The sequence below is a fragment of the Pseudonaja textilis genome, chromosome 3 (assembly GCF_049901715.1).
Source record: "Pseudonaja textilis isolate UNSWEBS1 chromosome 3, rPseTex1.2, whole genome shotgun sequence".
NCBI lineage: Eukaryota > Metazoa > Chordata > Lepidosauria > Squamata > Elapidae > Pseudonaja > Pseudonaja textilis.
In genome coordinates this window covers 113,133,215-113,157,558 of record NC_141992.1, presented here as the reverse complement: position 1 = coordinate 113,157,558, position 24,344 = coordinate 113,133,215, and the positions used below count along the sequence as shown (strand labels likewise).

General features: G+C 36.1%; 1 protein-coding gene across 3 annotated transcripts in view; it reads left to right on the top strand.

The window, feature by feature from the left end:
• Positions 1 to 24,344, top strand: part of ADCY2 (adenylate cyclase 2) — a 155,569-nt gene that overhangs the window by 16,613 nt on the left and 114,612 nt on the right. For all 3 annotated transcript variants that reach the window (XM_087930653.1, XM_087930655.1, XM_026700998.2), the window contains exon 2: positions 1,591 to 1,788. In XM_087930653.1, coding sequence (XP_087786779.1) covers positions 1,591 to 1,788 — 198 coding nt within the window. The remainder of the gene's footprint in view (positions 1 to 1,590; positions 1,789 to 24,344) is intronic.

Below are 24,344 nucleotides of genomic sequence, written 5' to 3'. Positions count from 1 at the left end.
GGTTCAGAATTAAATCACTACAGAAAATGTTATTTTTGGCTTTAAAGAATGATTGGTCTAGAATTCTTACTAAAAAAAAGGTTTTGTAATCTTAGCACAAATAAAGTTATAGATAAATAAAAATGAGATTTTTTTTTCATATTAACACAACTAAAGAGGTAGAGAAGAAAATAATAGGGAAAGATAGAAGCATATGCCGGAGATTTATTTTTAAGTATATTTGCATAGTTGAAAAAAGAAAAGTGGGGACAGAGAACATAGTGTTTAAAATAAATATTTGTGCAACTCAAGATCATTTTAATGCTGTCAAATTTAAATATGACGTAAATTTTAAAATAAAACACAGTGCATTATATATTGTATTTCAAGTACGTTATCAATAGTTACGTTATTCAATGAATACTCTAACCTTCCATTCCATTTTATGGAAAAATATTTAGTTCCATTGCCATTTTAAGGGTGAAGAGCACTCTTCTTTCCTCCTCCCACTTGGTCATGAGAAGGAGTCAAACAGATTTCAGTTCAGTTTTCATACGTGGCTGGTTTGCCTTATGTGAGAAATGGAAAAATGATTAAAATAAAATCTAGATTGCAAAATAATTTAGCAAAATAATTCAGGATTTTGTTATTGTTTTGTATAGAAGAAAAAAAATTTTTTAATCTAATGTGGGTGGATTTCAGAAAGGGAAACTGCACTTGAAGGTGGAAACTGAACACAGATGCGAAGTAAATTATGGAGATTTTTAGAATTTTTGGCCAAAGAAATAGATTAGGCTCACACACAACAAAAATCTAATTTCAACCTCACCCTACCCTGAAAGCTAACATTTGGAAGAAACTTTCTTTATTTCAAGAGAACCTTATATTTTTTTGAGCACCATAAAATGATTTTGTTAGATAGACAGTCTCCAAATCATACAGAAAAAAATTCAAAAGACTGGCTCTCAAGGACTGCTTAAGCTCATGTGAGGGGTTTGAGCCAGCTTGTAGAAATCTCAAAAACACACTATCCTGACATAACTGCTTGGAAATTTCCATCTAGAGTTTGCCATGTTTTATGGAAGGAAAGCATAAACTAATTCCTGGAATTTAGACTTGCAAGTAAGTGACAATGCATTCCTCAGTGTGTTTATTCAGAAGTAAGTAACCCTGGATTTAATAAAATCTAGTTTCTGGCATATGCATGCAGAAAGACAAACTTTGTCACTACTTTTTTTTTCTCCTAGAGAATGCAGTATACAGTGAAAGGCAACTGAGCAGCATAATAAAATCTTACATTCATAAGATAATTTAATTCAAGTTGCAAACCAATAGGTTTTCATTGTTCAAGCATTAGCTAGAAAATACATGGTTCTCTCTTTTTTATTTAAAATATATATTTCTCTATATTGTTTGTTAAATTGGATTAAATCAATTTGCCCTATGATACTGATCTTCTGCTTTACACAAAAATAATTGACCCTTGAAAATGCAATACATGGTAATTTAAACATATGATCAGTCTGGAAAAGTTTTACTAGTTTGGTATTTATTTCAACAGAGGATGATGTTAAGAATAAATTGTAAACTTTCATATTTTCTTATTTTCAGGAAACGGAGGACCATGTTGCATTCCTGATAACTGTTCCCACCGCTCTGGCAATTTTCTTTGCCATATTTATCCTTGCCTGTGTAGAACCATTATTCAAAAAGTTCCTACGTGTTTTCTCTGTGGTTGTCTGGGTATGCCTTGTTGCCATGGGATATCTCTTCATGTGGTTTGGAGGAATAATCTGTCCATGGGACCAGGTAGGCTTTGATTTTTTTGTTTTTATACAAAACATTTCTATCGGTTTAAAGGAATACTTGATTTTATTGAAACCTAGACAACCCATGATCCATTGGGAGATCCTTTCAGAGATATTTCCTTACCAGATTCCTCAATGTCTTCAATAGTGAAAGAACCTATAATATACTGGCCTCACCGGAAAAGTTGAGATACATTCAAAGATGTATCTAATTATATACCTCTAAAACTGTTTCCATGACCTTCAACTGGGTGAAATGGTGCATGATAGGATAACATTTTTTGAATCTCAAGTGGCTAATTTACAGAGTGCATGCCCAATCTGGGAACTATTATTCCTGAGAAAATGAAAGTTGTGAAAGTTATGTCTGCATCAGTGTTATTGGGCTGCTGCTATAGCCAGTGATCTTCATTTTCAACATTCTGGGACAGTTTCCCAGCCAGTCACACACTCCCCTGTTCCTTCTCACGCCTAGCAACAGCCACTTATTTGCCTGCTAGAAAGGGAAGGGGGAAGGAAGGAAGGGAGGAACAGGGAAGACAAAATCCCCATCACCTTCCAGCCCATGCCACTTCCCTACATCCTCCTCCAATATGTGCCACCCTGCTGCATGTCTTCCCTTACCCTTGTGGCATGCCATGCATCATCCCTGATTGCTGTGGCATCTCTCACATATTCCTATGACCTCCATTCATTTTTTGCACCACTCCCTATGTACCCTAATTGACTCACATAGTACCTCTTACAGATCCCATGTCTCACATACCTTTCTTGATCCATGCCACTTTCCCTGTTCAGCACCTTTTGTGCACTCCCAAGCACACTTTTCAACATACACTGTCCACCAGCACACTCCTAGCAAGTGTGGTATCTCTGATACATACCCATACCCAATCCATAGCACCTCTCGTGTATCTTCGGGTACCATTGCTTACACACATCTCCATAGATCCCATCATTTTCTTCCTTACTTGGTAGCAACAACATATCTGCCTGCTGGCCTTGGGCCTTGCAACTTCCTGCTGGATTCCCCACTGATTTCCAGGAAGGAAGGAAGGATTTCTGATACTCCCTGCCAGTTTCCCACAAGGAAACTCAATGGGGAAGCTGGCAAGAAGTTGGAAGTCACTCCTGCTTCCACTGTTTTTTGTTTTTGTTTTGCTTATCCATGGTCATTCTATTTCTCTATTTAGGTAAGGAAATATCTCTGAAACAATGACCTAATAAGGTGCCTGCTGTCTGTTATACGACTAAAACTCTTGTTCCCATAACCTTTAACTTGGCGAAACAGTGCATTATAGGGCAACAATTTTTGACCAAAGTGCCATAAATGGTCTAACTTACCATAAGTGTCCAAAATCTGGAACACATGACTGCCAAATTCAAATCTGGCAAATTTTATAAAGCATGTTATGACATAAAAATTACCATAAAATAGTATATGACATCATACAAAATGTAATAAAACATTTTCTGTGCTGATGTTTGATATGTTACACAGTTCAACATGTTTTTTTCCCCAAAGCAGATAGCTCTCTGAATATATTCCAATTTTTCCAATGAAGGCATTACATAGAGGTTCTTTACAACATGTTCTGTATTATGACATAAAGTATTTTATGATAATTTTAATGTCATAACATGACATTTGAGGCAATTTTGTTCAAAATTTATGCCTAGGGTGCACCGTTTCGCTTAGTTAAAGGTTTTGAAAACAAGAGTTTTAACTGTACATAGATATTGGGGGAGGAATGGATTGAGAAAGTTAACAAGTTAAGACTCCTCATGACTGAATAGAAAAACTTCCATTGTCAAGAGCTGAAAACAGACAGTGTTTTTGTTGAATGATTGAAAAGTCAAGTTGATGTAGTTTGAAATGTAATAGTTTTTCTTTTCGATCAGCTGATTAGCTAATAAGGTCATTCCAGATTCAGGAAAATCAGCTGCCTATGATACATACAACAAACTCTTTATTCTCTTTGACCCTCTTTTATTTCAAAAATAGAAGTAGGTTAAATTTAGAAAATCTGAAAAAAGAGAAGTGGATTTACTTGAATTATTATTTTTTAATTTAAGTAAATAATGTGAGATGATCTTAAGAATAATTTTAAAAACACACGTGGCGTCAAATTGCAAAAGAATTGCATAAAAATCTTCAGTTGAGAACTATGCAGGAACTGTGCTAGAAATTTAGAATGGGAATTTTCCTTTACCCTTCTCTTGAAATACTATGTCTTAAAGTAGCCACAAGAAAGATTATAGGATTGGACTAAAATTAAGGTGTATCATATAGCAAAGCAACAGCTTGTAGCTCTTTCCCGCAGCTGCTCATCTGTTCCTCAAGTGCTTGAAAAGTAGCTAGAGGCCTGCATTAAATGACACAAATTGTGACACCTGAGGCTGAGAGGGAAGAAATTTAACACTATTACACTCACCTAATCTTGATCAAACCCACCATCTAGGGAAACTAAATTGTAAATGTTGAAGTGTTATTTGACAGAGACGTAAAAAAACAATTGTACTTTCATGTTGGGCGTCTGAAGATACTATTGAAAGCAGTGCTCAAATCAAAGTACGATTTAACTTGTCCTATGGCATGTATAGCAAAATAACTTCGGAGGAAATAGCATTTTTGGAATTCAATATAATATTTGAAAAAGGCTTTTAAGCAACCACCAAATAAATTGTTGCCATCAGCAGGAATCTGCTGCTGCCAGCCAGGCAGTAAGGACTGTCTGTCTCTTGCTTCTTTGCAGTGACTCATTAGAATGAGCATGCATTAGGGGATTAAAAATGAAATGTATCCAGTTTTAAAGAATTGACCTGAAACTCTCAGAAAGGTCCAGAACGAGGAAAGGTCTTATTTTGACCAGTGTTAAGACAGAAGTTGTCAGTTCTGAGGCTGATTAATGACATTACCAAGACTTTCATCCTAGTCAGATATCATATGCTTTATGTACAGATATTAAAGAAATCAAATACACTGCCTTTTAGATTTTAGATAAATACTTTCATTGACAATGATAATAATTTTCTTTACTTTTTTTGTCATTCATTGTAGCTCTGTACAGCTTTAGAGTTATACGGGATATATTGAATTTTTTAATATTCAAATATAAGACACAAAACTAGAAATGTGATAGATAGCAATACCCTGCAACCTATTTTAAAATGTCTTCAGAGTGCTTTATATGGCACCTACCCCATTTCTTCATGATTCTAAGCAAAGTTTTTTTATTATTCTTCTTCAGATGTTGGGTTTATTATTTCCAATTAACTGTTGCTTTTATTGATTATATGGGGTATTTTTTTATTGCTAGAACATTATCATGTGGTCTTGGCTTTCTACTAAGCCATACAGGGCAGTTGGTCTTCAAACTGTGTATGTGTGTGTGTCCCCAAAATTTGCTGTGGTACAAAGAGGGACTTTAAAAGTCCCATGAAAAAGAAGGAGACGAGCCACTAAATATATTATCTTTCATTTTCCATGTGTTTCAATTCTAAATCAATATTTATTTATTTAGCGAATGGCAAATACATGGGCTTATAGTAGTTCAAATGTTAATGTCCAGTCCACCCAGCCATTCAAGGACAGGGTGGTCTATGTTGAAAAAAGTCAGACATTGGGCCGGTGTAAGCTCTTGATGGACATTTGGACACAATATGATGGATATTTTGTTGAGCACCACAGTCACACTGAGGAGTAGAGACAAAACCCCACTTAAACAATGAGCCCTGGCGGACAGCATGTTCGGTACAGATCCTGTTCAGAGTTGACCATTGCTGTTGCCATGTTAGAGAGCCAGGAGTTCTACAAAGATGTCTGACTGCCAACTGTCGTTAACTGCCAATTCTTCAATGTAGTCTGGCTTCCAATTGTTGCTAGTTGTTTTGTTCACACTGTCATGCTGTCCAGAGTGTACCACGAGGAGGCAAACAGCATCATACCTCTCTAAATCAATAATATTTTAATGACCAGTTCATGGAACATGTTATATTAGAATCTTTCAGCCCTCCATCTGTAGGGAATGTATTTGTATAGAAGAGCAATCAGTAATCAGCACCTCTGTCTGAAATGGTATAGCCCAGAAATAAATTAATCACCTTAGACTGAGCTAGATCTAAGTATGAGCAATAAAATGTTTTTTAATGTTCCTAATATGTAATTCATTTTCCTCTGCATTGATTAAAAACAGTTGATAACAGCCTTAGCCCTTAAAATAGTAATCCTATTTGTTTTGATTGAGAAAAGAAGAACGCTCTAGTACATGCACACACACACACACTAGAAAAGGAAGGACTAAACTCTTTTTCTTTATGGTGTTTATTTGTTTGTTGATTCAGGTTGAAAAAATTGTCATGCAGTATTTTGAATCCTATCAGCAATAATGATAGCTGTGAATAATAGTAGGTTTCTGTATGGCTAGGATATCCAATTGGTGGTGATGGGTTTTACTCAATCACCACATTTGATGCTTGGCAGATTTCTGTCTTTTCTTGATTTTTCTCTTTAAAGAGAAAATTAACTGAGAAATAGGTTTCTTGCAAAGTGAAATGCTCGGACCGAATGCCATCTCTGTTTCTAAAAAATGCCAATGGCCCCCACATATTTGGCAAATACTGAGTCATTGTAGTGCAATACTTCATTTTGAAGTAGAACAAAATAAGTTAAGCTGGAAGGGTAGAAGTAATACTGACAGAGGCAGAAAAGCTTTGTCTAAATTCCTTGTGTTTTAGTTGTCTGTGTGCATATGGATTATTCTGAATATCACAACTTTGTCTTCAGTGCAACATGTCCAGTACGAAAAATTGGATTTCAAAAAATAGTTTGTTTTTTTGGAATTCATCCAGCTTCAGCCTTGTTCTTAGCCAAGCTATTTTTGTTTAGCTTCACCAGTTCATTCTTGTGATTGACCATTCCAGCTGTGGCAGGGACTGAATGAGTGGGCAGAATCCCAAATCTCAGAGCTGTTTACTGTGAGAGTGTTGAAAAATGCTCCATATCCAATAGTGTTTACTAGCTCCAGAGTCTGGATTTTTTTATATCTAGAGAGGTTGAGGATTCATCATGGGCTGTGTGAAAAGTGTTAAGATAGCCAATGGAAAGCTTCTTATTTGTTTGGATTCTGTGATAAGAAGTGAAGAAATCTATAGATGCCTCATACTTTCGTTGTGTCTTTATTGTTAGATGATCCTAGAAGTGCTCCATGGCTAGTCAGATCCCAGGCATCAAATATGCAGAACAGGTTTACCAGATCCTGTTTTTTTTTTCAACTCAGGGTTTCTTTTTCTCACTTCCCCTTTTTAAAATTTTCCTGCTTCAGCATTATTTATCATAGCCATCTTACCATGTTACTATGGAATAGTGGCAAAAATATTGTTTTGTATGTCATAGAACCGTAGGGAAATGTAGGATACCTTAAATTTAGAAATTCATAGTGAAGCAACAATAGACAATAATAGTGGTGGGCTGCAATTTTTTAACAACCGGTTCTCTTCCCTAATGACTGGCTGTGTGGGCGTGGCTGGGCAGGCATGGCTGTGTGGGTCATGTGACTGAGGAGGCATGGCCAACTGTATGTCACTATGTCATGTGGGTGGCAGGGTTGGGGAGGGAATCCAGGGGTCTCTGGGGGAGTGGGAGAAAAGAAAGACCCAACCTGTTGTGTGTGTGTGTGTGTGTGTGTGTGTGTGTGTGTGAGAGAGAGAGAGAGAGAGAGAGAGTGAGAGCGCATCTCCACCAGCCCTGATATAACTCTCCAAGATTGGATTGGATCTCTCTCTCTCTCCCTCCCCCTCTCCCCTCTCTCTCACACACAACCTCCCTCCCTGCTTTAGGCAGGCTCAGAAAGTCCACCAGGCCCGGCATGCAGTGGACATCCCTCGCTCTCCCCTTTGCCTGGCTCATGTTCTCCCTCCCCAGTCTAGCTTGACACAGGCGGCAGCACAGCTCACATTGCCCTTTCCAAGCCTGCTGCTGTTCATGAGGATGGGTGCCGGTGAGAGCTGGCTTTTTCCCTAGCTTTGTCCGGCCAGGGGAAAACTGATGGAGGCCTGGGGAGGAAGCCTGCATCAAGCTAGACTGGGAAAGCTGGCTGCAAGAGGAAGAGAAGCTGGGTCCCCTCATCTGAGAAGCAGCAACCTCGTATTCTTCCCTCTCTGCTAACCCTCTTCTTCACGCGGGATCGCCCAGCAGTGGAGACTGAGAGGGAGAAGGGGGCAGCACCGGTTGCTAGCATTCAGGGGAGAGTGCCACACAGAAACGGGAGCACACAGAAACACCACCTCCCTCTCTGTCTCTGTTGCTGGATGATCCCATGTGAAGAAGGGGGCTAGCAGAGAGGGGAAGAGTGTGAGGTTGCTGTTTCTGGGACGAGTGAACCTGGGACACGTCTGGGTTCAGCTCACCTGGCTTCTCTTCCTCACAGCCAACTTTTTTATGGGGGTGTTTTCAGGCCGTTTTTCAGGCCATAGAAAGAAGAGGGTAATGTAACCATGGAGTAAGTAGTAAATGTATAATTATATTTAGAACTACTGTAAAGAAGATTTAAAGCTATTTTTTGTATCATTTTTCCCTATCTTTTCATATATATTTTTGTCTGTTGCATTTTTAGTTTTCTTTCTTTCTTTTTCTTTTCTTTTTCTTAGTTTATATTGGTTTGCATTAGTCTTTATCTCCCTTTTAAAAATATTTTTAAGATGTCACTTTAGTAAAAGTAATATTTTTAAAAAATAAGTCACATTCTTTAAATCAGATTTCAAATTATCCATCTATACCTGAATCAAATCAGAATTCATGTAGCACATACTCTGCCTTTATCATTTTTCTTGGAATACTGGTCTGTCTGCTGTCACTGATAAAAGGTTTGAACTTCTTGAATTGCACAGTCCATACAGTTACAAAATCTAAGTTCTTTTTGTTCATCTTGTACTAAAAGAAAGGACAGTTTTTAAAGTGAGAATGCAATTTGAGTGATATAGTTATCTAAAGGAATAGAATTGGATGACTTATTGAAAGAACTGATGGTACCACTGGAATATTCATGGCTAACAGCTATTGTCTTTGACTGTACCTTCTAAATACTAATGAACATAATTAAACAGAGATAAAGGCAGAGAAAAAAAAATAGTTCCACAAATATGTGAAACAAAATTAGCATTCGAGAAACAGCCTGAAAATGGCCTGAAAAACAGCCCCAAACCAGGCCAATTTTCTAGCCATTTTCAGGCTGTTTTGGGAGGGGGCATTTTGGGGGCAGTTTTCAGGCCATTTTTCAGCTGAAAGACAGCAGAAAACAGCCCCATAAATGGGCGAGGAGGGGTCAACCGGTGGTCTGATTTGCCGGTTTTCTGAAACGCGCAGAATCGGAACAACTGGTTTGGGAGAACCGGTCCAAACAGGCAGTAGTACCCCATCTCTGCATACCATGTATATGCATATAAGCCTAGCTATACATAAGATAAACCTTGAATTTTTTAAATGTGCTACATGTGAATATGTTGACCTGAATTTTCATGGTATTCTGGTTAAAAATTCAAGGGCTGGGCTTATCTGCAAGTATATATGGGATAAACAGGTACTTTAAAAAAGTATTAACATATTAATTTATGGACTAGCTTATCCATGGATAAGCTGAATCCTATTTTGGGGGTGTACAGTATTTTGGAATCTTAAAATTCTTGGCTTATCTGTAAGTATATAGGGTAAAACTATTACAGTAGCAAATAGTTGTTGATACTTCATTTAAAAATAGTCAATTAGTGTTTCCCAAGCAGAACTTTTTAGCAATTATGCGGATCCCACTTTGAATCCTCTCACCAGTTTCTATTTTGAATTGAGAACCAAAGTGAGAACCCATGGATATTGGCAAGGTTAAGGGTACATGAGTGCAGTGGTAAGTTATTTGTTTTCTGTTTGTATGTTTATTCTTACTTAAAATTACAAATAACTTTTTTTTTTACCCAGAATGCAACTTCTGTCCATTTTCTGAATTATATTGAACTTTGAAGATGGCAAATTCCAAGAATCTAAGATTGGTTATAGCCAGTGGTGGGATTCAATTTTTTTATTTACTACCGGTTCTATGGGCATGGCTTGGTGGGCGTGGCAAGGATACTGTAAAATCTCCAGTCTGAGGTGGTATTTGCTGGTTCTCCAAACTACAAAATTTCCGCTACCAGTTCTCCAGAACTGGTCAGAACCTGCTGAATCCCACCTCTGGTTATAGCTTTACTTTCCAGGATGAAATAACTACACAAATTATGAGAGCTGTATTATAATTATAGACAGTTATAATTGTTTAACAAATTGTAACATTGGAGATCATATTGTGAATTTTAAACTACTTAAATAAATAGTGCTGTCTACTACAAACCAATGTTTAAACAGCCATGTAAAATACCACTCAAGATCTCGATATTAAATAAAAGAAAGCTAGATTTTTGGGGGGAAGCGTGAATTAAAAAATAAATAAAGGTAGTCCTCAATTTACTACTACAATTGAGCCCAAAATTTCTGTTGTTAAGTGAATCATTTGTTAAATGAGTTTTGCCCCATTTCTTGACACAGTTATTGTTAAGTGAATCACTTGCAGTTGACAAGTTAGTAATCTGGTGGTTAAATGAATCTGGTTTCTCCATTGATTTTGCTTGTTGGAAAGTTGCAAAATGTTATCAAATGACCAGCAATGAACCAGTTGCCAAGCATCTGAAATTTTATCCCATGATCATGCGGATGCTGCAAAGGTCATTACTGTGAAAAACGGTCATAAGTCACTTTTTTCATTTCCGTTATAGCTTTGAACGGTCACTAAATGAACTGTTGTGAGTTGAGGACTACCTGTAGTAAATGAGGTTGCTTTCACCTAAGACTCCTCAACATTCTTATAGCTGGGGGATGGGTATTAGTTTTTAAAGGTTGACCTTTAAGGCCTATAGGGGTGTGAGTGTTACAGCGCCAGCCTTGGAGCCAAATGATCAGCCTATATTTTGGGAAAGTTCAGTTATCCTTTAAGGCAGAGGTGTGGGGATCAATGGTCCCTGTATGACTTGTGGACTTCAACATGGCTGGCTCAGGAATTCTGGAAGCTGAAGTTCATAAAAGGGGCCATCATTCTTCATCCCTGCTTTAAGGAGTGAAAAGGGTGACTGAAGCTTCTTCAGGGTTCTGGGGTCAATTTTATCTGAATGAACAAATGGGAAAATATCACAGATATGTAGATATATCACTAAGGATTTTGTTCTTTCAAAAGATTATACCAAAACACACAAATAAATATTTTTCTGCTAAAAACAATTATGGCTGTTTGCTTGAAATATATTGAATTATTTTTATCTGTGTCATATCTCTTGATTTATGTATAAATGCAGATAGGAGGAGTTGGGCTAACCTGAGGAAAAGTAGCTGTGTGATATTGGGAGCATTTGCCATTCAGTGCATAGAATATTTGTCAAACAGGCCCTACAGATCAACTACCTACTACATACTGTAGTAGAACATTAAAATGCTACAAATATAAGCATAGATTGGAATGTCTCCAAATTTCACAGTCTTTCTCTGTACCATTGTGCCGTATTTCAGAACATCTCCATGCTGTGACATACTGTAATAGATTGTTTTCTTATTTACTCTTCTGCCAGTATTAAAAAAGGGTATATAGAGAAATAGCAATTTTTTCAGGAATCACATAAGAAGCTTCCCCCCCCCCCTTCTTAATCTGTAAAGGCAACCCATATGCCAGTGATCAATTTGTTTTTATGTATCAATGTCTACTGGATGCTTGGACATGCACCATACATACCATAGTTAGTGCAATAGGTATATATACGGTACATGACAACGGCTTCACAGTGCACCACAAGAGGGCTCCCTCTGGTAAGGGGGATTGGTTTTTACAAAAAAGCAAGGGGACTCCCTCTGGTAAGGGGCCGTCCGCCTTCCGTGGAAACGTTGGGCAATTGGCCAAATGCCATCAAACGCTACAAAAATGAAACACCAGCATAGATAAGAAACTCCAGAGGAGAGGAATAAATCACTTGTGACGCTGTGTGAGAGAGCTATTACATCTAGAACTTAAGAGACAGTACAACAGCGTGAGTCCCGACTACAGGATAACAGAGATAGAGCTGCTACATCTAGACATTCAGAGACAGTACAACACCATGAAGCCTGACTACACTATAGGAGATATAGAGCTGTTACATTTACAGCTTCCTTTATAGTTTGTATACTCTACGTATACTTTTAAAACCCTGTAAATAAAGTTACTTTGATTTGACACTATAGATATAATTCATTCATTTTCCTACCTAATACAGGATTGGGATAAATAAATACCTGGGCAGCTGGTTTATTATAAATTCTGTTTCACTAAAGAATCATGTACATTAATGGAATTACATAAAATATTAACTGAAAAAAATGATACTAAAATTTGTACTTTATGCAATTCTCAGTCCATTTGTCCAAGGCATATTGCCAGTTATGTTTTTGTCAACTTCAAGAAGCAGGTAAACAATTCATCTGGCATTCTTTATGTTACTGTTTTCTGATCCCTTTCCTTAAGTTTCTTTTTAGAAAAAAACTTTCCCAACTTGATTCCCTTCAGATATGAAAGTTTATGGTCATCATCTCAAAGATACCAGGATAGACAAGGCTGTGTTAGATTGTAAACTGGAAGGTAGGTGTTAAGAGAGCTGGTTTGGGGAAGTGGTTAAGGCACCTAGCTAAATATCAGCAGACTGAGCTGGGTGACATTGGGCCAGTCACTGCCTCTCAGCCCGAGGAAGGAGGCAATGACAAACTACTTCCAAAAACATTGCCCCAAAAAACCTTCAGGGTGTAGTCTAGGCAGTCAGTTTCTAGGAGACAACACTGATTAAAAGGCCGTAAAAGATACTTAGGTACTTTTATACATCTGTAACCATTGTGATGTGCTTAGTATGCCTGTAAGGAATCTTAAAATACTTGTGTGATTGGATTTTTGGTCTATTGGATGGTTTGAAGAAAAAAAAAACTAAATAATTCTTTGAAATGTGTTTGCAAGTGCCCACACTTCCCAAGTACCCTGTGATTATGTGATCACCATTTGCAATCTTCTTTGCCAACTTCCCCAGAAAGGCAATGGGGAAGCTGACAAGAAAGGTTATAAGTGGAGGAGATGTTGGATTTGAGGTTCATCCTCTCAGTGTGCCAAGGGATTGCTGCTCTCCTCCATGCAGAGTGGGGAAATTGTCCCACGCGCTGGAGGAATGGACCTCAAATCTAGTGAAAATGCTAGTGAAGTCCAGCATTAGCATTTGCTAGGGTTTTCCCCTCCAAATGCCAGTGTTCTGAAAGGCTAGTCAAATGCTGGTGTTGTTTTCCCTTCCATAGGGAAGGGGAAAACACTAGTAAACACCAGTATCCTGAAAGGCTCAGAATGATGGGATTCATTAGTGTTTTCCTCTTCAGAGAGGAGTGGAAAACACCAGCAAATATCGGTGTACTATGCCTTCCAGAAGTAGAGCATTTACTAGCATGTTCACCAGATTTGAAGTGTGTTCCTCCAGCAAACTGAGGGATTTCCCTCACTAGTAAATGCCATCATTCTCGCAATTGTTCTCCCCAGTGGGGTGGGTTGAGGGTCTAGGCCTTGGGTGAGGTGAGGTCTGGGCTTTCTCCCCAATGTTTGCTTAATGACCCACCTGGTTGTTAAACAACCACAACTGGGAAAACTGGGATTGCGGTCATTGAATAAAATGGTGACATGGTATCTCTTAATGACCACTTTGCTCAACAACTAAGATTCTAGGCTCAATTACAGTCATCACGGAGAGCTACTTGTACAGCTATTTATTTTACAATAAGTGTTAGATTCAGATTTGCCATAAACAATTTCAGATCTGAGCCACAATGCAAAGTCACAGCCTTTCTTGGAAGTTCAGTCACTGTGGCATGGCTCAGTTCAAAACTACCATGCCTCAGGAAGCTTCCACTGCCTCAGTGCAGTCCAGCTATGAGGCATAAAGCTTCTTTGCCCTGGTAAAAAAGCAAATGTTTGGGAAGCCCAGTATAATGATGACAGCAGACCTACTCATGTTGGTTATTACAAATGTAGGATTTTTCTTTTCTGTTGCTCCCTTAAAAGGACTTTGTTAAAAAAAAAAGTGTGCTTCAATCTTAACTCCATCTTTAGTCTATTAACCAGGGTATCCCCCCCCCATGCAAAATACCTACCTACCCCTTCTTTTTACTGATCTATGCTTTCTTTTGGTTCAAAGAGAACAATAGGGAACATGGCAGGAAAGCAATGAGTCATCGGGTATCTACTGCTTCTAGCATCCTGAAAAAAGGAAACTTTTCTAGACTTGGCAGATATCTAAATGGTAATTTCTATGGAGCCTCCCTTTTTATTTTCCAGCCCAAAATATTTTAAGATATGGAATTGGTTAATTCCAAGATTGCAGAATTTTTAGTAAATTGCAGTCCTGAACATGAATCAAGATACATAAATATGACTACCTCATAACATTTCCTCAGATAGCTTTATAGGCATGGATAATAAATCTATCTATTTAAAAGGCTACTTTTTCAGGATCATTAAATCTGTTTATTGTCTGTCATAGGCTAATAAATGAATAAGTAGTTCTTCTACTAGTTATATAAACTGTAAATTGAACGGTAAAGTTTATTCATATGATACCTTGAGTTTTATAATAGTTCATTTATTTGTAGGGAAGTCCACGTCTTTTTCTTTAGTACTAAAATTCATTTACCCCATTGGGAGAGTTTTTAATTACATAACAAAATCAAATCTGGGTTTGCTTTTAGGTGAATTTTGACATTAAAGATTGATAGTTAAAAGGGAATTTGAACATTAAGGATACCAGTTTCAGGCAAAAGATACCTGTTTCTAATAGCAATAATTTTGGTAAAACGATAGAAAAGAGCTGGTGTTTTATATTGTAGGAACCAAATAATTTTTTTGTATTGCATGTATTTACACAGACAGCCGTACAAAAACTGGAACATTTTTGAATCATCCAGAAGATGCAGCTGCTTCAGTGTTTGAAGGAGTACATTATACTTGCATAACACATTTTGTGAAGGGCTCCTTTTGAATCTTTGCACAGCTCTCTGTTTAGAATGCTTTACCATGGTATATGGTCTGTGTATTCTGTGATTCTGAATAGGTATTCTTGTCTCCTATGTACATTCTGAAAAAACAAGTTTGAAATGCAACTCTTTTTTTAAAAAAATAGCTCAGAGGGTGTAAATTAACAATCATCCTGTAGATTTGCAATAGAAAAAGGAATTGTGTTTGCAAGAAGCAGGACATCCAATCTGAAACCATTATTCACTAACAGCTATTCCTTATTGCTTCCTCTAAAGCAATCCTTGAAGCTTCAAAGCTATTTTATGGCTCAATGCATTGTAAGGGTTAAGATACTGGACTGGTACCAGGGACACCCAGGTCTTTCATTATGGAAGTGTCTATGAAGATTCTCAGTCATCCAGGTCCTGGTTGTCCCAAAGGTGCTTTTTCAAGATGCAACTGGACTTTCTTGTTTTTCTTTGAAGATGTTTTGCTTCTAATCCAATAACTTCTTCAGCTCTGATTGGATCATGGGGAATGAAATGAAAAAACATATCATCATGGAAGCTGTGCAAGCAACTTTGGACCAATCACTGGCAATTACTGGCAAATCCACTTAACTTGCAGTTTTTGTTGAGGAAAATATGAGAAGAATAAATGTTATGAACTTTGTCTTGAGCTTCTGGAGGAAAGGCAGAATATGGAGTATAGATCTCATAAATAACCTAGAGGTCCTTTGTACTCCCAGATCCTGTTCCATCTACTGTGCCACTAGTGCCCCTTCCTGGATTAAGAGGCCCTTCAGACTATCATTCATCTCCTAGTCATCTCACAGGCTCAATTGCTGCAATGGGCTTCAAAAGCTTCCAAGTGATCCAGCATGCACTGGTATAGGCAGTTATGGGCATACCTCTGTAAATTCCCATGATATCTCTGCTTTGCAAGCTGCACTCATTGCCAGTTTGATTCTGGAATCAATTAAAGGTGCTGATCATCATCTAAAATGTCCTACATGGCACAGGGACAGATTATTTGGTGGAGTGCCTATATCTCATGTTTTCTATCTTGCTGGAACGTACTACCAGAATTGGTGCACATTGGGTTCCTCCAGTTAAATAATACCATCTATTAGGAACCAGGAAGTGGGCCTTCTCTTCCATTGTGCTGTGGACTTCCCGTCCTTTTGGTACTTCTTAAGACCTTGAAGACGTGGAACATCTCGTTGAACTTGTTTTGGTCTGTAAATGTAAATGGAGCATCTTGTTGAACTTGTTTTGGTCTGTAGTTTTGAGTAGAACAACCTAATCTCACCTTGTTTTTCTCTGTATTGGGTTTTTATAATTTATTATACGAGGAGCTGCCCAAAGTCCATTTGTTATAAAATAGTGCCAGAATTGAATTAAAAATAAATAAATATAAAAGGCTCTAGACTCCTTTGAAAGAAAAGATGGCATGACTAAGAAATGATTAATAATTAATAATAATACTAATAATAATGTATATGTAGAAAGGGTTTTAGCAGTAACTGGATTTGTGTTCCTCATAAGAATAGAATGGCTTTTCTCCTAAATCAGAGGCGCAGTCACTAAGATAGCATCACTGTATGCAATCTTTTGGAGTAATTTTGTATCTGTTTCAAAATATTTTCTCAAAAAACAAAGCAATGAATAAACACAACGTGATGTAGGAAATGTTAGACAGCTTTCCTGAAAGATAAAAAAGCAAAGCTTGATAGCTGAACCATTTGCCTTGTTGATGAGCATGTCTGTGGAATTGGATTAGTGTCATAGATGACAAATCTGTTGTGACTGTATGAGAAATTGTATATGTCTCTTTCTCTTCCTCTTTAGAATATACAGAATCATATGCAGAGAGCTCTTTAGGTACAAGGAAGTTTCTAAGCATAGGCCAGCTTGCAGCAACCGGGTATAAAAAAGAAGGCAGAAAGGTTTTCTCAGAGGCCTGTTTACCAGGGCTAGGCCAAATGAAAATAGGGAAGCAAACTTCAAAATAAACATGCATGATAATGTATGTTGTAGGAGCAGGATTTTTTTAAAAAAAAATATTCAGACATCCCAAGAAGTAATCCTTTTCTTTAAAAAAAAGTAAGAACTGAATTTGAATACAGCATTGCAAACATCTATCTTTTTTCCCATGTCTTGTTTCTGAATAATAGTTTGTCTTCCTAATCACATCTATAGCCAGAGTCTGGATTTATGTATTTCTTTTATTGGGGAAAAACATTCTCTGTAGGTTTTCTTCCCCAAAGATCTTTTTTTTTAAATTGAAACACTGTGTTAGGATTATTTATTCATAACTATTCAGAAAAGTGGGAAGAAGCCTTATATTTTGTCTCAGATCTAAGCTTTTAAATCCATATTTTTTTAAAAAAAGACAGCTGGGATACTAGGGATTACAATTTATCCATGGGAGAGCAACTACTTATGAATTATTTGTTGCAAGGAAAACAATTCTAAATATTGAATAAATTCATTAACATTAAACATTTTTGTTGAAAATCTTTTTACAGTTGGCTGAAACATGTACAACATAATCACTAATTGCTATTTTTAAAATCCTATTTTATGTAATACTTACATAAAAATAACCAGTGGGAATAATTTATTCCATTATAATGTATAAGCCTGAAAGAAAGGATTGAAAACAATGAGGCCATTTTAAAATAAATTTCAAAGAATAAAAATAAATTTCAACATCTTTTATATAGTCTTTTTATTTTATTCATACATTCAAAAGCAAAATTTAAAAAATCTTTTAAAGCAAGCGTTTGCATTCCATAATCTCTTTTGAATTTTACACAATTAAATTATTACCATGCCAGAAAGTTGCATGTATTAAATTCAACATATATCAGCCCTGTTAAAAATATAGTTAATTATCAAATTAAAATTGTTAGCCTTAAAATAAAATATAGAGGGCTTTGTTTCTCTTTCTGTCTCTCTCTCTCTCTCTCTCTCTCTGTCTGTGTGCGCGCGCGCGCGTGCGCGCACATACCTGCATGAGACGGGGATGTTTTTTTGGTACTTTCTTAACTCTTTTCTGCTATTCTATTTTGTGGCTCTTTCTATTTTGTTGTGAAAAACCCTGAGGGCTCCCTCTCATCTTATCTGAAAAATCATTCTGTAAGAGTTGGAATTTGCCAGGGTGCCAGGGTTCTGGAAAATAAAACATCATACAAAACACAGCTAGAAATCTGCAACTTGCACTATCCCTTTTATTATTTCAATATTAATTCTTTGATTTAGATATTGCTTGCTCTGGGAATTGCTGCTGAGGATATTTTTTTCTGGATGATAGATTAAATGCACACACTTGTAAAGGACTGCTTCTCATGAATCAAGCAGCAAGGATGAAATCACAGATTGAACAGCCAAGACTATCATCAGCCTTTAAAGTAACCTTCAGGAGAAGGCTTAACTTTTTAGACCATATTAAAAATAGATTAAGCTGTATGATTTACTGACTCTGATTTACTAACATCCCACAACTACTTTCCAGCTTAAAATTGAAAGATATATGCTGAGTAGATCTAGGCTGTTCACTAACAGAGCAGCAGCAAGCAAGCAAGCAATTGAATGGCAATCGTATACCCAGACCACAACAGGGATTATTATTTCCTTCTTGACTTAGGCTGGGAGAACTAGCAAATTGAGTAGTCCTTGAGAAGTAGTCAGGAAGGTAATTTTTATCTCCAATGGCACCCTGAGAATAGGACCAAGAGAAGTGTCTGGGCTTGGGCAGAGCGTTCTTTCCCCTCTACCTCTTCTCCCTTCTGTGAAGTTACAGTTGTGGTTCAGAAGTGTGTGGTTGCATGTCAATCCCTGAATGTCAGCATTTCTGTAAATCTTCCTGCTCTTAGTACTTTGAAATACAAATATTGTTTTTGCCTAAATATAAATACAAAGGGAAATTGTTCTAGGTTAAGGGTATTATTATTTTGTTCTGGTTAATATGTTCATTTTTGTACTTATTTTTCTATCTTTGATTTTACATTTGTGGAAGTGTTGAGAGGAAAGGAAAACTAGAAAGGAGACCTACTGGCTGACAAAGTTGGATTGGATTTTGAGAATGTATCTGGAAGACTGCAGTGGTGAGGACACACAGTGAGATTATATTATACCATAAATGATGGGTAACTGTTAACAACTATTACAACTCTAGAGTACCTACAGCCTAATGGTGTGCCAACTGTTACATAGATATAACAACTTTCCATTAGTATCTTCTTACATTGCAATTATCCTTTTAGGATTCAAGTGAGAGGTAGATAGTTATTTACGATAACTCATTTTTATACTATTGTCTGCACAACAAACTATTTCTCTGGTTCAAATTTGATAATCCAATACCACTATAAAAATTCCAAAAGTATTTCCAAGCTGTCACCAAATAGTAAGAATGTGTACTAAATGGAAAACCCATTTTTGAGCTTGAAACAAAACAGATCCACTTGAAGTACTGTAGAACGTTGTAATTATCTAAATTCACTCTGTTCCACAAAAATAAAACATGAGATAATGCTGTTGTCAGACAAAATTTAGAATATGCATATTTTAAGATCAGAACCTTGGCTATGTTAAAGTTGTTTTATAACCAGAACATTCAACATACCATCATAGAAAACAGCCATGTTTTGCTGTAATGTCTTGGAACACATAAGATTTGTTTTCTTATAATTCTTGGAACAGCTACCTCAAGCTTGAAATGTTTTCTACACCCCTACCAAATATGTTTTATTGTTGGCTTACTCTGGCTGTGATCATTCTATAGTATGATAGATAGGCCAATCAGTGTTACTGCTATCCTACTGAGTTGCAGTCATCACACATCTGGTGGGTTTATATCCTCTGGCCCAAACATTATACACTTTAGAGTAACAGCTGGTGATCCCAACAGCAGATTCAGTCACAAGAGGGCAGGGTTGTAAAGTATATGAAATTTTCTTTAAGCTTTCTTACAGTATTTTGGAGAAGTAGAAAATCAATAAATGTGAATTTGGAAAATACAGCGAAACACAAAATGTTTTGGCTGAAAACACATTTACAGGATCAAAAGCCTGCTTTTAAATTAAATTGTTACATTTCATAATGGATGCCTGTATATGCTTCAATTCTCCGCCATTGCAATTATGAAAGAGAAAGGGTTGTGTTTTTTTTAAGTACTCATAGCACCTAACAATATTATTTTAGAAACCCAGTAGAAACATTCAAGTAGAGTAGAAAGAAAAAAATGTACTGAAGAAACAGGGTTTCATGAATTATTTCAATTCCCTAAAGAGTTGTCTATCTACTATTGATTTTGTGGATCGGTTAAATGTACCTAGTTTGTTCAATCCACATGTCCCAAAGGTGCTTTTTTTTGTTTTTTCTTTGAAAATGTTTTGTTTCTCATTTTCTCATCTTGGATGAGAAGAAAAACCAGAAAGTTCAGTTGCCTCTTGAAAAAAGCACCTTTGGGACAACCATGACCTGAATGACTGAGAATCTCCATAGACATTTTATGCTTTCTCTTTTTTAAAAAAGTCAGGTAGTTGCCAAGGAAGCCAATTATGTCCATTTTGTTTTGTACAGTAATGATTTGGAGGGGGTATTTATAAATTTTAGGGTCTGGGATTTCGATCTAGGATTTCATGTTTGGGTCTAGGATTTCGTGTTGCAAACTTGCTAAATGATTATTTTGTCAATTCCTTGGAATTGCCCATCAAGTAGAAGGTCACCAGAGTTTTCTTCCAGGAACCCGGGATGGAATGAGGTTCTATAACTATTCTAGCAATTATTGACTGCTGTAAGAAATGCTGCCAGGCTAACACAAAGAAGAAAGGAAAGTTGTTTGAAGTCTTTGCCAAGTGTAATAACCAATCTCAAGAATGACTTATCAAAATAGATGGAGTCGTATTTTTTAAGAGATAATGCTATACTTAGAGGTGATTTATTTTTATTTATTGGCATTATTGATAGACTGCCCCAATCTGATTTAATTTGGGCACTACTATTAGAATTGTATAAACCCTTATATGTAATTTTTCTGTATGTTGAAACATGACTCATAAACTGCAATATGAAAAATTTCAACCTCTGAATGAGTTTGCTAAGCCTACTACCTCTGTTCACTTGCCTTTTGCAGAATGGAAATCTATTATGCCTAAAATAGTTTGTGATGTCATAGTCCTATCATTTTGTGACAGAGATGAATGAATCATTCTCTATGTGTTTGAATGGTTTTTTTTTTTTACTAACAAGATTTTCAAATTCTACGTTTTCCCCATTGACTCTTCTATTTGTACTTTATCTCTTGGATCCAGTTATTATATTAGACCACGGGTGTCAAACTCACATCGTCACAGCAGTGTCACATGATATATCGGGACTTTTTCCCCCTTCTCTAAACCGGGCATGGGCGTGGTCAGTATGTGATGCATCCAGCCCATTAGACAATCTGTTTGGATTGTCAGATTCTGAACTCTCTGACATAAACAGAAAGAGATGAAACAGTGAAAAATAATTTCAAGCAAGGAGATACATGAGCAAATAAATAGAATAGAGAAATAATATTCTTGATTGTAGCCTGCAAAGTTTAGAATAATGAGCTTGTGCAGTAAAATTAAACTACTCCATAAATATTTTTGGAAAAATTGCCTAAATTTGGACTTTGGAGTTGAAGAAAAAGGGAAGATTGAAGTATGCTTGAGAAAAGATGGCTTGTAGAAAATAGCTCTAAATGAACACAATTCCTCTTTATGAGAAAAATATCCTGAGTTTCTTTTCAAGTACTGATGTACTTTGTACTGATTTTTTTTCTTATCTGAAATATAATGATAAACAGAAAACTGACAGCAGAAAAAGATCCAGTGGTCCATTGAGTCTGCCCTTTGATTTTTGCTTGTTTTTGTTTTCTTTTTAATTTATTTATTATTTATTTATTATATTTATTTATTCATTTTTACTTTGATTTTGGTTTTTTATTTTTTAATTGGAGTATATTAACATCTGCTTCTAGTACTTATTTAAAGATCATTCCTCTTCTTTTTTTCCTTCTTCGGAACAACATTCTTTCTGAGATTAGGCTAGCACCAAGCTTACTAGGGTTTAAGAAAGCTATTCAGAAAAAGCCTTCAGGGATTGTTATATGATTGATTTACCCCCTTGTAGTATGTCATTTATTGTTACACTTCTTGTTACTTGGGATGATAATTTACAGTTAATACTATCTTGTTTATTAGATTTATTGTTTTAATCTCTATCCAGGAATTGGGAATGTCTGCCATTTAAAGAGTTGGTTACAGTTGAAGTAGAATGAATGAATGAATGAATGAATGAATTAATTAATTAATTAATTAATTAATTAATTAATTAATTCTCATAGCAGTGAAATACACCTAAGACCTAAAAACCTGACTGTGTTCCAAAGCCTGGGCTGCTGTATGTGTTAAAGGCTCCGTTTCCTGGATGCATTGCTAACTGGCCAAATATCTTGGCTACTACATATATTTATTTTACTTATTTTTTTATAAATATATTTATAAATATATTTATAAATTATTTTATTATTTTAAAATATTTTAGTATTCAATTTTAATACATTTTTTTGAATTGTAAGTATCATTGTAACAGTCATTGACTGAGATGAATAGCTACAGAACTTAATTGGTTAAAAGATAAATCAACAAATAAATAAATGCTATTTTCTTTCTTTCAGTTAATTTTAGTGTTATTTCTTGTTAATGTTCAAATAACAGTAAGGACTTCATGATAAATATCTGGGACAATTGAGGTTACTTTATGTTCAATGTGATTCGTTCATATTTGTTGGATCAACGATATGGAAAAATTTAAAAGAAGAAAAACAAAGTGAAGCAATAAATACAATAATAGGCCTTTTGGCTATTATTAAGTGCAGTTATTTTACTGTGGAAACTCTTAAGTCCATTTCATAGAAGATGGTACCAAATCAAGAAGCCAGGATCAGAGGGATTTAAATTGTCTCTTCCAACATTCTGGATATAAATGTTTTGTACTATGGGATATTTTGAGGAGATGGAAGATTTTCATAGGTTGTGCTCAAAAACCTTTGGTAAAGCTGAGACTAGCACAACCAATGTCAAATTATTCCTTTTGTTGCTTTGAAAAACCAATGGCTTGAAGTTGGTGTGAGGTTTATTTATTTAAAATAAAGCAGTAAGCAAGCTTAGCTTCTATTTAGGCAGTATTTTAAACAAAGGGACAAAGCAAGAGATATGCTGGAGCATCTCAGACAACATTTAGTTAATGGAACTTAAGATCAGATGATGTTTTATGATGTAGAAATTTACAATGTCTGCTTCAAAATAAGGACCACTAAGTTTAATAAAGATTACTTCTAGGATTGCAACCAAAAGTAGTTTAGAATTTTGATTGAAAGAGCCTTGGTTGCAACATGACATGTGGAAGTGAAGGAATGGGGGCAGCAAGTTTTATTTCATAACCCTGCTATACCCTTACCAACAACAGTCATTGAATTTGATGTTCTTTGTGCTTACTCCAAAATCAGTTGCTATGAAGGAAGTGGCCCTTTTGTTAACAAAGAGCTCCAAAACAGACCAGTTAATCTTTCCACATAGCAAGACGTTCTGTCTATCTGTATGTGGGAAATGAAACCAGATACATTCATATTTCATGTGCAATATTTGGCAGTAACACTACTCTCTGGTTGGGATGGAACAGTTGTTGTTTTGTAAATGATGAAAACTGACCATTTTCAAGAAATAAATCAACTTTATATTATAATAATTTAACGGAAATTCAGAGATAAAGATTCCTCTTTCTACTGGCTTAAAGTGTATGAGAATGTGTGCATGCCGGGTGGTAATAGCAATAATAAAATAGCAGTGGTCTAAACTAACTTCGTTCGAGTGTGGAGAGCTATAATAAGATCTAGACTGCTTTCTTTTAGCATTGTCTGTTTGATGTATTGAAAACAATTTACATTTAGGAATGAGTTTCTCAGCAACAGAGTCTGCAATATTTTATAGCAGTAGCTGTGTGGGGAAAATACTTGAAAGAAAATAAATTCTTTATGTGTCGCAGTGACATTTTCCATCTTCTTTTACTGTATCCTTTATCATCAAATTCAGTGATGCACTACTTTACTTATTAAATGATTTGGGGGTGACATAGAGCATGCTAGATAGAGTGGACATTTAAAATGATTGTCTACTTCCCACTAAAGATCTTGGAGTCGAAATATTCCCAGAAAAAGAAACTTTTTTATGTAGGGGCATAGAGCGGAGAGATAATGAGGAACAAAGGTCCTGAACCATTTCTGTTTCCATTTCTGAACCATTTCCAGTCCTGAACCATTTCACCAAATTTTATAATCCCAAAAATGCTTCTCTGCCTCATAAAGGATCCAAATGTGATTTAAACCCAAAGCATATATTTGGTATTCCACTAATGGTGATAAGGCAAAAGTAGTAAATAATTAA